The sequence below is a fragment of the Spermophilus citellus genome, assembly GCF_964194105.1.
Source record: "Spermophilus citellus genome assembly, chromosome: 6".
NCBI lineage: Eukaryota > Metazoa > Chordata > Mammalia > Rodentia > Sciuridae > Spermophilus > Spermophilus citellus.
The window spans coordinates 118784258-118799005 of NC_138187.1; the positions used below are offsets into that span (position 1 = coordinate 118784258).

The window sequence follows — 14748 nt, forward strand, 5'->3', positions numbered from 1 at the left end:
ACCCACAATACAGAAATAAACCACATTTTTTTGAGGCAGCACCTTAATAACCTAATTACCTCCCACTAAGCCCCACATCTTAAAGGTTCCATCACTGTGACACTGAGACTAAGCATCCAGCACACGAACCTTTAGGGAATAAACTATATTTAAACCATAGTAGTTATTCAAGAATATCCGTTTCATTAATTTGTAACTTTATTTTTTTAACCTATGCTGTTATTATCTATTTCACCAGAATTGGCCATGAATAAATAATACAAAATGGGTAGATACATACATTCCTTTCTTCATAAATATTGACCCATATCTTTTTTAAAATGTAGAATTTCCAAATCATAATAAACGAGTAACATTTCTTAAAAGAATTTCTTCATGGTGCTCACTTTGGCAGCACATATAAATTGGAACAATACCAAGAAGATTAGCATAGCCACTGTGCAAGGACAAACAAAAATTCATGAAGTACTCCATAGTTTTTAGACAAAGAGGAATGAAGGAAAAGGAGAGGGGATGGGAATGGGAAAGACCATAGAATGAATCTGACATCACTTTCCTATGTTCAAATATGATCCACGACCAGTGAAACTCCACACCATGTACATGTTATACTCCATGTATGTATAATATGTCAAAATACATTCTACTGTCATGTACAACTAAAAAGAACAAAGAAAAAATTCTTAAAAAAACCCTTTGCATGAAGTTGCATATTTATTTTCACAAGATTCCTTGTACTTGAATCTTTTGAAATTTTCCATAAATTCATTCAAAAACATTTATTAATCACCCACTACACAAGAACCATTTCAGGAGTTTATCTCTAGAAGTGGAGATAACACCATAAACTGCCTAAGGATAGAGCAAGTACAAATTATGAAGAAAAGTATCAAGGAGAAGAGTACAGTGGAGAATGGGGTTGGACATGCTGGGCAGAGAGACACTGAGATGTCATACAGGGGAGCCAGGAAAGGCCCCCCTGAGTCAGAGACATGTGAGGAAAGACCAAAAGGAATGAAGGGAGTGAGCCAGGCAGGGAGCTGGGGACAAGCACCGTGGATGGAGGGAACAGTGGCCATAAGCCTCAGGAAGAAATGAGCTCGGGGTGTTTGAAAAACTGCAAAGAGGTCAGCAAGTGGAAGCCGCATGAGTCAGAGAGGTTACAGTCAAAGAGTAGGCAAAGAAGGGACAGGTGGAGGCAGCTGCATAAGGCACAGTCTGTGGTATATGAAGTCACTGTAGGGATTAGAACAGGGGGCTTTTAAAATAAGTTTTATTTTAGTTCTTAATGCTTATGGGGTACAGTGTTTTGATGCATGTGCATTGTGTAATGGTAAATTCAGAGCAATGCATATATATCCATCACTTCTAACACTTGTCATTGATTTGTGATGAGAACATTGAAAATCCTCTCTTCTAGTTGCTTTGAAATATACAGTAGTTGATCTCATAGTAATAGAGTAGAACAGTGGTTAGCAGAAGCTGGGGAGGGAGGGAGGCTGGTAAATTTATACCAGATAGAAGGAACAGGGGCCAGTGTTCCACTGCACAGTAGGGTGACTACAGTGAACAGGGGATTTTGACATGACCCACATCTCCTCAGGGATTGCTGACTGCTTTCTGAGGGAAACAAGAGACGGACTAAGACGCCATTGGAATAACCCAAGTGAGAGGGAGGAAGCAACAGAGACGCAGGAAGTGGCTGGATTTCAAATATAGCTAACAAAATACTAGGAAGATCAATTTAATTATTTGCTTGAACTATTTGCTTAGAACCTTGGCAATTTTCTAAAAAAAAAAAATCAACATTACCTTTCAAGCATTGATATTCATCCCTGCTGAAAGAATTCTCGAGAATGTGTTAGATCTTCTGAACACAGGAGTGGCAAAAAATATTCTGATCATCGGTGGCATTTAAAAAAAAAAAGAAGCACACATCCTGCCTTGGAACAGATTTTGCCCTAGTGGAAATTACCGAAAAGAAAGACGGCACACTGAACGTTTACAACAGGATGGGTGGTGGGTGGGGACTTACTGAAAATCGATTCAAGAGGCAAAGAATCCAGTCCATTTGTGGGATGGCGGAATAGAAAAAAGTAGTTATGGGACAAGGGAATGAGGTAAAAAGCATCACCATTGGGGTCAATCGCTCTATAGTCAGTCTTCAAAAAGAAAAGCAAGATACATCACAACCCCCAGCCCATGTGGCTCCCCTTAGAGACCTGAAAAAGCAAACAGAATAATAAAATGACAGCTGCTCCCGTAAGTCTGCTCTTTTCCACTGATAACAGGAAATGAATCAGACCTCGTCCAATCGGAGATGATTGACACTGTCATGGAGTAGCTCCATAAGCATGAGCCAACTCTAGGGGAGATAGAAACCGTGTTCTAGAGGACAAGACAGATTCTGATAATAATCCACTGCTTCTGTATTTAATGTGCCACACTTTATATATGGTTTATCCTCATGGTAACTCACTAGACAAAACTGCTATCTCTATTTTATGAAGAAAAACGGAGGCTCGGAGAGATGAGTGATTTGTAGGACTACAAAGCTAGTAAGTAAAAAAGATAGAGGCCAGGTGCGGTGGTGCACGCCTGTAATCCCAGCAGCTTGGGAGGCTGAGGCAGGAGGATTGGGAGTTCAAAGCCAGCCTCAGCAAAAATGAGGCACTAAGCAACTCAGTGAGACCCTGTCTCTAAATAAAATACAAAAGAGGGCTGGAGATGTGGCTCAGTGATTGAGTGTCCCTGAGTTCAAACCCCAGTAACCCCCCCCACCACCCAACACACACACACACACACACACACACACACACACACACACACAAAGGTAGAAAGCTAAACCAGGACTTACTGATTGCAAGTTCTCCTCTCTTCTCACCCCGAGTTGCTCATCAGCAACTGAATGAGACCACCATGAGTGGAGTGAGTGAAAAATATTCTTTAAGGTGACCCTAAAGCAAACTCTTGAGAAAGCAACCAAGAACTCAGACCTAAAGCAATAGGGGACAAGGTGAGCTTTCTTTAAGAGATTTTAAACAGACTGTAAATTTAAGATATTGTTTTGTATAGAAATTCAAACTGGATGCTTTGGAAACTGTAAGGATAATAATAATAATAACAACAGTAAGTGTTGAGGAGGCAGACACTGAGCTAGCAGATTCCATGCATCATCCCTAGGCCTTTCAAAATCTTTGTCAAGTAGATGCTTTGGTCTGCATTTCATTTGATTTTTTGAATTGCCTTAGTAATAAGGGCTTCCTCAGATTCCCCAAAGGGGCAAAGCCATGCCTTACACCCACAAGGAATCAACTCTGCAGGCTTCCTTCTGCCAGTATGGTGAAGTGGTCTAGAGCATGGCCCCTGGGCGCTCTGTCTGGGTTGGAGTTCTGGCTCTGACTTTTCCTAGCTGCATGGCTTAGGAAAGTCACTTATCATCACTCTACCCCAGTATCCTCATTTATAAAATAAGGGTAATAACAGTACCTACCTCATGGGGTTATTCTAAAAATTAAATAAACCACTATGGGGATGTGTGTGTATTTATAGAGAGAGAGCACTTACAATATAATGCCTAGCACATAGTAAGCACTATATATGTTATCAATAATCATCAATAGTTACTGAGTCACACTATTAAAAAAAGAATAAGAGTGTTAGGTACTATTGCATGATTGCTACTTTTCTTTGAATAAAGTGGGAGAAGGACTCTCTATTCACACTACTCGTGGGGTCTCATCTGTTCACAGAGTTAACAGAGACTCTAAGTAACATCATAATCTACTGCAAATGGTAACAACCCAATCTCCTTAAGAGGCAAGCATGCCATCTGATCAGTTCAAAAATCCCCCGAGATATTAATAGCCTTGTACAAACAAAGTGTTTATTATACCTTGTGGTTTTTTAAAGTGGTTCCTATGCTGTGTATGTCTCCAATGTGGCGCCAGGTTAGGATTCAGTATTAAGGGGATTGTATGCCGTAAAATTCCATAAGACAGGAGCACAGTATAATTCTTTTTTTTTTGGGGGGGGGGGTGGGTAGCACTTTTTGCAAGTCTAATTTAACTGATAGTCAATTTTTTTGGCTGACCTCTTTTTATTTTACACCCCTTTGGGCAATATGAGAATGAAAGCTGAACTCTGTATCACTGTTCGTGTGTGCGCTCGCATGTGTAGTGGGGGAGAGTGTCATTAACCCAGTAGAACTGTGATCCTTGACATGATAGGAACCTCACCTTTTAGTTCTGAAGTCTCTTAAAAAGCCATCTACCTTGAACTTTCACCCTAAAGCCTTAGGGATGCACATTTTAAAGTCTTTTGCAGAGGTGGTTTATACAGAATGTCCTTAAAGGCAATTCACTCTTCCCTACTGAAATTGTTGTTTACTTATTTGCTCCATAAACTTCAATTCACCCTTTCATCCTCAAATCTGAAAATCCATTTAGTATACAGTTTGAGGCCAAAAAAATAAATAGATATAAATGACTTAGGATTTAGCCACTGTTTTAGATCCTTGCAACCAGCCTCCTCTAGAACTGAGATTTCCGTGCGTTGGAAAAGCTGGTTATTTTCAAATGTAACTTAAACAAGGATTTAAATGCCACATTTGAAAGAAAGAGGTCAGAGAAAGCAGGAGGAGATTTTTGTTTTACTCTCATTTGTCAAAGTTCTGATCGAGTGATCAGTAGAGAAGGGAGTTCCCTTCCTAAGCTTATGGTGGTGCTGAAGCTGGGTGACCTACTTCTCTATAAAAATGAATAGTGCCAGAGTCTTTGAAGGCCACAGTCAAGAAATCCAGGTTTTTTTGTAAACCCACTGAGATTGTTTCATCTCAGCACATTTGTCTTCTACTGAAGAACAGCCACCCACCAGCAGAGTGTCTTCTATTAAGCTGTCTGGTGCCAACATTTGTGGCCCCATAACAGCCTCACATGAGAAGGTGACATTTTGCTAGCTCTTTCTCTTGATGCAGTATGACATATGAACTCAGTACACCACTGTGCTTCCTCAGGGAGTTATTTTTGCATAATTTTATTCAGCCGTCTGGAATTCATAAGCTAATCTTAAAAATGACCTGGTAACTGATTTTCACTGATATGTCAATCAAAGACTTTCCCCTGGAGGAATGGCAGGTACAGAAGTCAAATCTAAGATGGTGACATGGAAGGAAAACATATGTTGGGTGCCCACTTTCCACCTGGCAAACACACCTTGTTTCATCTCACTCTCACAATAAATGGAAAGTGAATCAGGAATTCCTCAGAAAACATAGGTCATATTTCCTATGACATTGAACACCACACCAGCCTGCTTCATAAAGGGTGAGTAGGGAATACAGAGGTAGCCACCAAATCCCAAAGGTAGCAAACACACTGAAGCACAATGAAGATAGTCCTAACATAATACTATGCACTCTAATTAACCAAACCCACTTCTCTATCTAATCTATTAAAATATCCCTGCAATACATATTGTTGGGCTCAAAAGAATCTTGATTCAGATCAATGGCTCAGCCTCTTTGAATTATGTCTGTCCACTCAAGGAACCTAACCAAAATGGCAAATTAACCCCAAGTCTCATAACTCCCCTATGATTTGGATACGGTTTGAGTATGTCCCCCAGGAATTCATGTATTGGGAGCTTGGACCCCACTGTGGCAGTGCTGAGAGGTAATGGAATTTTTATGAGGCAAACTTTAAGAGGGAGATGGCCAGACTGACCTATCCCCCTTATTCTAGCTTCCTAACTCACCATGTGATCCATCTTTTCTCCTTGCATAAGCTCCTGCTATCATGGTGCCACAAGGCAATGTAGCCAAGGGAATCCTCACCAGAGCCAGTGCCATGCTATTTGGATTTTCAGCCTCTAAAACTGAGCTAAATAAACCTCTTTTCTCTGTAAGTACTTAACCTCAGTTGTTTCATTATACTTCAGAACAAAACAAAACCAACCCAGATGAATATAACTTACCAGAATGGGATCTCAGGCATTTCTCTGGGTTCTCCAGAGTTTGCTTAGAGTACCGTGGGCATGTCTTATTGGTGAAAAGACTACACTGTTGAGTCATAGCTTACTGATCTGTTCTTTCACCAGCTCCTGAACAAAAAAGCAGAGGCTCAATCTGATTTATCTCTAGATGACTGGAAGCAGGTATGGTGACAGAACAAGGAGATGCTCACTTTGGGTTTTCCAACTGTTACTCCACGTTACACAGTGGGTGGGGATGGCATTAAACATGGTTGCAACTTCTTTAATATAATCCCCATTGATAGATGGGGTCTGTTTCCTTTCCCTTGGAATCTGGGATGCCCTGTAGCTCATTTGATCAGTAGAGTGCAAGTAATATCAGTTCTGGGCCTAGTTTTTAAGAGGATTGGCCGCTTCCACCTTATAAAGCAGACTCCTGAGCCTCCATGGAAGCCACATAGAAACACCCTGAGACAGAAGAGAGAATGAGGGTCCCTGCAGAGTCCAGCCTTCCTGCCATCCAGGAGAAGCTCCAAGCATATGAGAAAAGTCAACAATGATCCTTCAAACCAGCCATCTGGATGCCACCAAGTAGCCCCAGTTAAAGTCACACGGAACTAAACAATATATCAACCAAGCCCTGACCAAATTTTTTGACTCATAAACAAATTATGAGATGAAATAAAATGGGTATTATTTGAGACCATACAATTTTTGGGTAGTTTTTTTTTTTTTTAATTTGGCAAATACATAATCAAACAGTGATATGAATCCTACTACCCTGGAGGTGGTAAGGTAATTGAAAATAGGTGTGGAAAGGGTATGGTTTGGTGAGAGGAAACTAGAAATGCCTCAGAGTTCTCAGAGCAGCAGATCTAAGCATAGGTATTATTAGATGGCCCCAAGGAATTCTTTAGGGACACAATTCTTTAGGGACACCGATTACTGGCTTAGACAAGCCAGTGATTTCTCCAGGCCTCATTTCTTCACTGTACAGTGGAGAATTCCTCACACTCCAAGGTAGCAGGTGTCCTTGCTCATCATACAAGTGATATTCAACTTGAAAAAGATTTGCCTTTGTATTTTCCCTCTATCTTATAACTCCAGTCATGATTTTAATCATAAATATAGAGGCAACTTAATCAAAGAAAGATGTGTTCGAATTTCCAGATGGGCTAAGCAGTACTGACTTGTGGGTTTGAAACCACTCCCAGAGAACTGGAGATTTATCTGAGCATATTTCAATAAAGGCTGCCTTTGTTATAAAGCTTTAAAAACACAGCAAGAAGCCAGGCTCAGCGGTGCACGTCTGTAATCCCAGTGACTCAGGAGGCTGAGGCACAAGGATTGTAAGTTCAAAGCCAGTCTCAGCCACTTAGTGAAGCCCTAAGCAACTTAGCAAGACCCTGTCTCAAAATAAAAATAACAAAAAGGGCTGGGGATGTGACTCAGTGGTTAAGTGCCCCTGGGTTTAATCCCCCAATATAAGAAAAAAAGAAAAGAAAAAAACCTAAAAAAAAAAAAAACAGCAAGGATACTTTCTATCTGGAAAAAGTTGTGTTTTCTCTCCTCTTTGCCTGCATCTATGAAAGGGCATTATCCGTCTCATAGTTCCTACATTATTGGCATACATTTGAAGCCATATCCGGATCATAGAAGTATATGCTAGTTAGGATTCATTAACATGACAGAGGTTACACTAAGTAGGACAGTAAGATTCTATTTTACTACCTTTCTGACAGACTGTTTTATAAAGAGGAGAAGGTTGTGAAAACCTCGAATTCCCAAGTTTTTAGTTTTATCCAAGCTCAGTGTAACTTCATCAAAAGCTCAGGTCCCAACATCTCCCAGATAGGAAGAACCAATAGACCTCCGTGGCCTGGGACCAGACAGACAAACCCTGAGCTCACTCTCATAGGTGCTATTTTAGGATATCAAGCTAATATTATGTCTCTAAAAAGAGTACCAGGAAATACTGTATGAGACAGAATGACCCCCCCCCCAAATTTGGGATAGGTCTTCAATCTCCCAATGCTCTCCAAATGAGAATGGAAAGATGCAGTTCTAAAGGAGAGAAGGATCACATCCAAATCACCAAGAGAGCTTGTTGAAACTGCATCTGTCCAGAAGCAATTGTCCTTTTTCTTCCCAGAAAGAACTGTGGGTAGTCCTCATAAAAGACACACTTGATGAGGAAGTACCTGTGCCCACATGTATGCTCACACACAGTTGCATACATGGGAAACTGTGAAATCAATCATCTAAGAAATCCTAATAAATCACTCATACAACTATCTCAGCACCCTAAGAACTGATTCACAGTCTCCCTAACTTCCTCTAGGGAGTCTCCCTAACTTCTCCCTAACTTCCTCTAGTTGACTCTAGGGAGTCAACTATATGTCAGGTAATATAGTAATCAAAGGACATCTAGAAACTTTAGAGACTTTGTTCTTCAGAACAGTCAAGCTTTCCAAATAGTTGGAGATCTGCCCATTTAAGCACCAAGCCATTTTTTTTTTCAAAGTAATATTTCAGCAATTCTGGATATAAACCTTTCTAAAATTTATTGCCTGTGTTCAATTTTCCTGAATATAATTTAGCCTCACCTTCATAATTCAAGTCTGTAATCACAGGCATCAATTTCTGTCCTGGGACTACAAAAGGGAGTTAGTTTATTACTGAAGGTTGCAAAGACCTCTAGATAAGAGCTGGAGGCAAGTGGAAAGTTGGTAAACAACAATCCAAAAGTGAGACTCCAAATAAACAAGCCAGAAGCAGAAGTCAGAAACTAGGTAGGGAGCCAAGGAGATAAAATAGAGGTTAACTATCAACAGTGGAAGATTTAGCAAAATTGTCCACAACAGGCATTGCTTCCATGACTTGATTTCCTGAGTTAGTTTGCAACTGGCTCTAAAGGATCATCTCTGTGGCTGTCAGGGTATCTTCCTCTGCTTTCCCTTCTTCCGTACTTCTAACTTCTTGTGGTCCTAGAGACCATCCACCTGGTCAGAAGTGGATAAAGGGCTCAGCTGCCTTCCTGATCACTCAGCTGTATGAGGGCTTTGTTGTGGTCAAGAACCTCTCTGACTCATTTCCTGGACATCAGCTATTTTCAGGAGGTGATATTGCTGCAAGGTGAGTTCCAGACAGATTAGAAGGTTCAATTCTTTCTTAATTTTCTGCTGGAGCTGTCTCCTACAGGTGTTCTGTGACAGTGACCATCATGTCTTTGCCTCTTAGAACTAAAAACTTCCATCTTGGGCTGTACCCTTTCCAACTGAGAGACTCAAATCCACGTGTGTCTGGTTGCCTGTGTCATGGAGTAGTTAATATTGCAAAAAAATCTCTCAGAAGGGGACACATCTACTAAGAACTCACCAAATTCCTCTAATTTTACCAGCCTCATTGGATGCATCCCTTCTTAGAGCCAGGATAGCCTCTGGGAGGAAGGGAAGTCATCAGCAAGCCTTCTGGCAGAGACCACTCATCAGAGCAAAGGCCAAGATATCAAAGAATAACAGTGATTTAGCAGTTTATGTTGCAGGCAACAAGAACTAAGAGACCCTGCCTTCAATTTACTGAAGCCACATAACTGAAACAGCATCAAAGAGAATAATCCATAATACAGTCATCAGCCCAGACAGAGACTGAGTGTTTTAATTGAAAAAAGAAGGGAAAAAAGGAGACACAGGAGATGTTCTCATGTTTGTTTGTTTGTTTGAATCACCTTGCAATTTATCTGGCTACCCTTAATCTGGCTTCTTTTCACAGGAACCATCTTTGCTTCCTCTTCCAAACATCACTCCACCCTCTGGCCTAGTTTTCCTTATTTTTCTTCTCTTCTGGCTCTTATTGAGGGAAAGAGGAAGGGAAAGATTGTCTATGAACAGCATAGTTACGTGGTGAGGAACAGGAGGGCTTTGGAAGCCAGAGATGGAATGGGATCCCAGACCTGCCACTCCCTAGCCATGTGACCCTGGCCCAGTTACTCCATTTCTCTGTGACTCAGTGTCTCTGTCAAGTAGAGAAAGGATAGAGTTGTAGAAAGAACCCCTGGTAGCACTAACTCCACAAGACAGTTGTCAGTGTCGTCTGACACACTTCTAAACACACACAAGTACACCATGACACTGCACTGGTAGTAGAAGCCCAGGGCCTGGCCATCTGTCACACCTCATAGTGCTCTATCAGAAGACACATCAAGATTTAAAGATCCCTGAGCAGAAGTTCTTGAAGACCCGTTTTAATAAAGTAAGAATTACTTTTCATGAGCACGCATATCAACTAGTACTTGAAAACTGTTTTAAAATATTCAACTGGTTCCTGAGATCTCATTTACAACATTGATGTAGGGTAATTCCCATTTTCATAAAAAATATAAGGGGAATTCTTAGCTTCATTATCCAAATTTCCAAATAATTGAATGCTCACACGACTGTCAATTCCTTCACCTTCCTCAAATAAGCCTACTTTTTAACCAGACTGTCACACATACCTGCTCCTTGACCTTGGGGATTCCAGATTTGGGCTCTTAATTCTCTTTAGTCTCCCTCTCATATTCTACCTGGAGGGCAGTATCTTTCTCTCCTCATCTCCAGGTCCTGAGCACCATGTGCCAGGTACCCTAAATAAACCTGTGTCATTTGGGTACTGATTATATAGCTCAGTAGTAGAGCACTTGCCTAGTATATAGGAGGCCCTGGATTTGGTCCCTAGTACAAGCCTTTCCTGCCAAGAATGACCATCCCTCATCCTGTTTTAATATATATCTGGAGATTCTTCTGGAGGTCTCACACAAACGTCAGCTCCCTGGTGGACCTCCAGGGCATATACTATGTATGTGATATCATGCTGTAGTTTAACTGTCTGTTGAGTTGGGCTTCATTGTGCATAAGAATCATCTGGGGATTCTCCTTAAAATGTAGATTCTGATTCAATAAGTCTGGGGTGGGTGTGGGATTCTACACTTCTCACAGCTCCAAGGTGATGCTGAAGCTACTGTCTTGTAGACACCACCTACATAACGGGCTTTGAAGAACAGGCCTGTGACCTCAGGATCTAGACCCGTGGTCATCATCTTTTGACACAGCTGCCCCGCCAACTCTACTAGGAAGATGAGAGGAGATGAAATTATGGAGAACAGAGGGGCTTGGGGGAGGAGGGAGGATTGAAGAGTGTGGGTAGAATTAGAGGGAAAAAAGGAAATGAATGAAATTAGTAAACAGATGAGGAAGTAAAGAAGAAAAGGAGCGAAAAATACAATAGAATGGAAGGAAAGAGGAAAATAAGAGAGAGACACAGCATGAGAAGCAGAAGGTCGGCTGACTTCTTCCTCGGGATGGAATCTAGCCTTAGTCTCTGACGGCCCAGATGAGGGGTTTGGCTCTTGGACTAAAGCATCCCAAAGGTGGGACTGCAGTAGTGTGAATGCCACTAAACTAGTGTGCACAGAGATTGATACTGCACTCTGGGGCCCTTCCTGAGCGATTAGGACCAAGCTATCATTCTCACAGTAATAATAAAGAAGGCTCTCTAACACAACCACCATGTATAGTAGAGTTTATGCCAGCTAAGAAAATCTAAGAGAGTAGAAAGTCTTTTATCTGCAAATCTCAAACTAATTACCCTTGAAAATGACCCAAACAGAAGTTTACCTGGTAGAGTTCAATCCGTTGTTCAGGCACTCTGGCTTTGGGGTTCTGCAAACGAAAGACTCTGAACTCTGCTTTCACCAAATTGGAAGCATTCTTCTCCAAGGTTGACACATCAAACCGGACAATTCTGAAGTAGGGTCTGTAGAAAGTGGGCGGGATGGCATCTGTAAAGAGTTAGGGCAATCATTAAATGATAAAACCCACTCTGCTCTCGAAAAAGACCAGTGGTGTGAGACAGTTCCCCCACCCCCGCAAACCATAAGGGAAAAATCTACAGAATGATTTCTTTTCTAGTGGTCAATTTACTACCACTAACAATGTAACCAGAACAAAAAGTAAAATAAACATGTGCACTTGGTTACAGGAGTAGCAGATTAATAGAGATTAACAAACTACTTCCAACTACATTGGAGGGCGTGCAGCTAACCCTGTCCTTTGAAGGTTCACGGAGTGGTGGAAAATCCTAGATGGCTATGAACTGGACCAAGTTCATGACAGTTGATGCCTGGAGAGAGCTGTCGGCCTCGCATACACTTTAATCAGATGTGCCAAGAAAATAGCAAGAAGTTCGCCCATGTATTTTTTTCCTTGAAAGTTTGGCATCCAAATAGTCTACTTTTATCCAGGCCCATGTATTTCATCTTTTTTGGCTACAATAGTTTGGTTTTTCACACACGTATGACCAAGTTATGGTGAGGAAATATAAATAAACAGAACCATATTAGCAAGCTGGCTATACCAAATCCAGTCTTAAAATTCTTCATTATTTATAATTCTGTTGATGAAAGGTAATCCTAGTTAATAATAAGAATTAGCACAAATTCCCTCCGTCTGAACCATGCAAAAGAGTTGCAGAGAGTGCACAATTATTTCAAGCTCATGGGTTGCTTAGAGTTTTGCTGTTATTATTATTTTTTTTTAATAATCTGCCATTGCCTTTAAATGTACAAGTGAGGCTATACCAGGACCAAAAAAGCAGGTCAACTCTATCCCTAAGCTTTCATATACAGCATTCATTTATTGAGTACCAACACTGGACTTACCACTTGACAAATATGTTTCTACCATCTTCTTCCCAAATGGGCAAATCTAGCTTCCCTATGCCAGAGGACTCCATCCAATCTGGTAGCTCCATTTCTTTCTACCCTTTCTTCTATTAGGTAGCTTCATGACAAAATGATCATTCACAGTTGTTTGTTTTTTTACAAGCACAATTTTTATTACTTCTGCATCATGTTTGTTTATCTTGCTTTCCCCTGAGAAATTTTAAGAATCTTAAGGGCATAGACTTTATTTGCCAGATCTTTCTTTTTTTCCCACATATTCAGGACAGTGCTCTGCAAACATGAAGTTCACCAAAGAGCTCCAGTTTGCATAGCTGGTCATCAATGAGAGTCTTGAAGGACACAGGCATCTGGCTATTGGCAATGCTAGCTTACTAAATAAACAAGCCTTCTTGTGGAGCTTAAAATAGAAATGAACACCTTTCATGATTTCTTGGGAAATCCATGCCCTGATAATTATGCTTTAAAAAAAAAATCCAAGAACACACGAACATTTCCTCATCTTAAGAGCTCTAGATTTTCCCCCTTGTGGCAGTTTCCCCTCATCCTTTTCCCCATATACTTGATAATCTCTGGATTCAAGTTCACAGAGAAGAAATGAATTTCAAACCATGCCGTGCTCGATGCTGGTTCGTAAAACCACTGTGTGAATTGAGGCTTTGTAGCTAGTGAACCAGAAGTTGCAGAAACAAACAAACAAACAAAAAAAACCCCAAAATCCAAAGCATCCAGATTTCAGAGAAAAGAAAGTATTCATGCAGACACAGCGATGAGCCACTGCAGCCATTGCCACTGCGGAATAGGTGGTGGGCAGTTGCAGGAGGGCAGAAATTGGTATTAACAGAAGGTTTTTGGAGCCCCCTAGCATAGCAGTCTGAAAAGGTACTGCAGAAAAGAAAGAAATCTGCTTCTCTCCTAGAATATGCCCACCCCAATGACGGGAGAGGCTGGTCCTATCCTAACCAGCTCAACCCAAAACAGGCTGGACGCCTGGACAGAGAAGGCTGGGCAGAGCTGGGGCCAGGCCTTCTGGCTTTGCACACCCTCTTGGCCAGAACCTTCTGCAGGCCAGAGTGGCTGCATTCATCTTCACTTATCCTCAACATTAGACAGCAGAAGTTTCAAACATCCTTTGAAAGAGCATCCTGAAACAGCAAGGCTAATTTAGCGTGCTTCCTGTTGTTAGCAAGAGTAAACATCTCGTTCATTTTCTTCTCTTTCTGTGGATCCCCCACAGGCCTGTTCTACTTCCCCCAAACACCCATCTTTCACGCCCGCCTGCCTCAATCTTATCCTTCTATCAAGTTTGTAAATAAGTGCTCTTGAGATTTATTTTTATTCTCTTTTGTGTTTATTAAACTTTGAGCAATTTTTTCCCCTTTGTGGTCTTCTGTCCATATACAACTCTTCCTTTTTATGGCTGCCTTAGAGCATGAGGTCAATTTTGTTTCTTCTTCTTCTAAGCAAATCATCCAATGATCCTGTCCTAAGCTTTTGAAGCTCTGAAGGGGCATCTGCAAATATTTACGGGAGTAGCTTGATGGTTGAGTATAGTTGTTCTGTTCTGCTCCCTCCACATGGGCAAACAGCCCTCCACCTCTTGGCTTCTCAGAACCATTTAAGCAGTTTATATTTCAACTGCCGAACAATACAAACCTGCATCTGGGGTGCTTTTATAAATGGAAGCAGTTAATGCACAAAGTGAAAGGACAGCTGAGCATCCCCCACTAGCAACCCCACATGAAAGCAACCAAGCCAGGAGGAAGCAGCCGCCTTATCCATTCCCTGCACCAGCACACAAGACCACAATAAAAACTGCTGACCAAAGAACTCCCATTCCCAAGGGACAGTCCCAGCTGTCCCCTGCTGTCGCTTTCTCTAGGCCACAGGTCCCTGCTTGGCTGATGGACTTGACCAACTTGCCAAAAGTCTCATTTGGATTAAAAAAAATTGTTTTTTATATTTTTATTTTTTTGCTATGAATTACTCTGTCCTTATCTGTGACCCTGCCTAACTTCAAAAATGCTTTTGGATGCAGGATGCAGGCGAACCGAAAGAGG

At 41.3% G+C, this 14748-nt stretch overlaps 1 protein-coding gene across 3 annotated transcripts in view; it reads right to left on the reverse strand.

Annotated features, from left to right (window-relative positions):
• TGFB2 (transforming growth factor beta 2) overlaps positions 1-14748 on the reverse strand; it is an 86202-nt gene that overhangs the window by 22193 nt on the left and 49261 nt on the right. For all 3 annotated transcript variants that reach the window (XM_081297703.1, XM_081297701.1, XM_081297702.1), the window contains one exon: positions 11625-11788. In XM_081297703.1, the coding sequence (XP_081153829.1) occupies positions 11625-11788 (164 nt within the window). The remainder of the gene's footprint in view (positions 1-11624; positions 11789-14748) is intronic.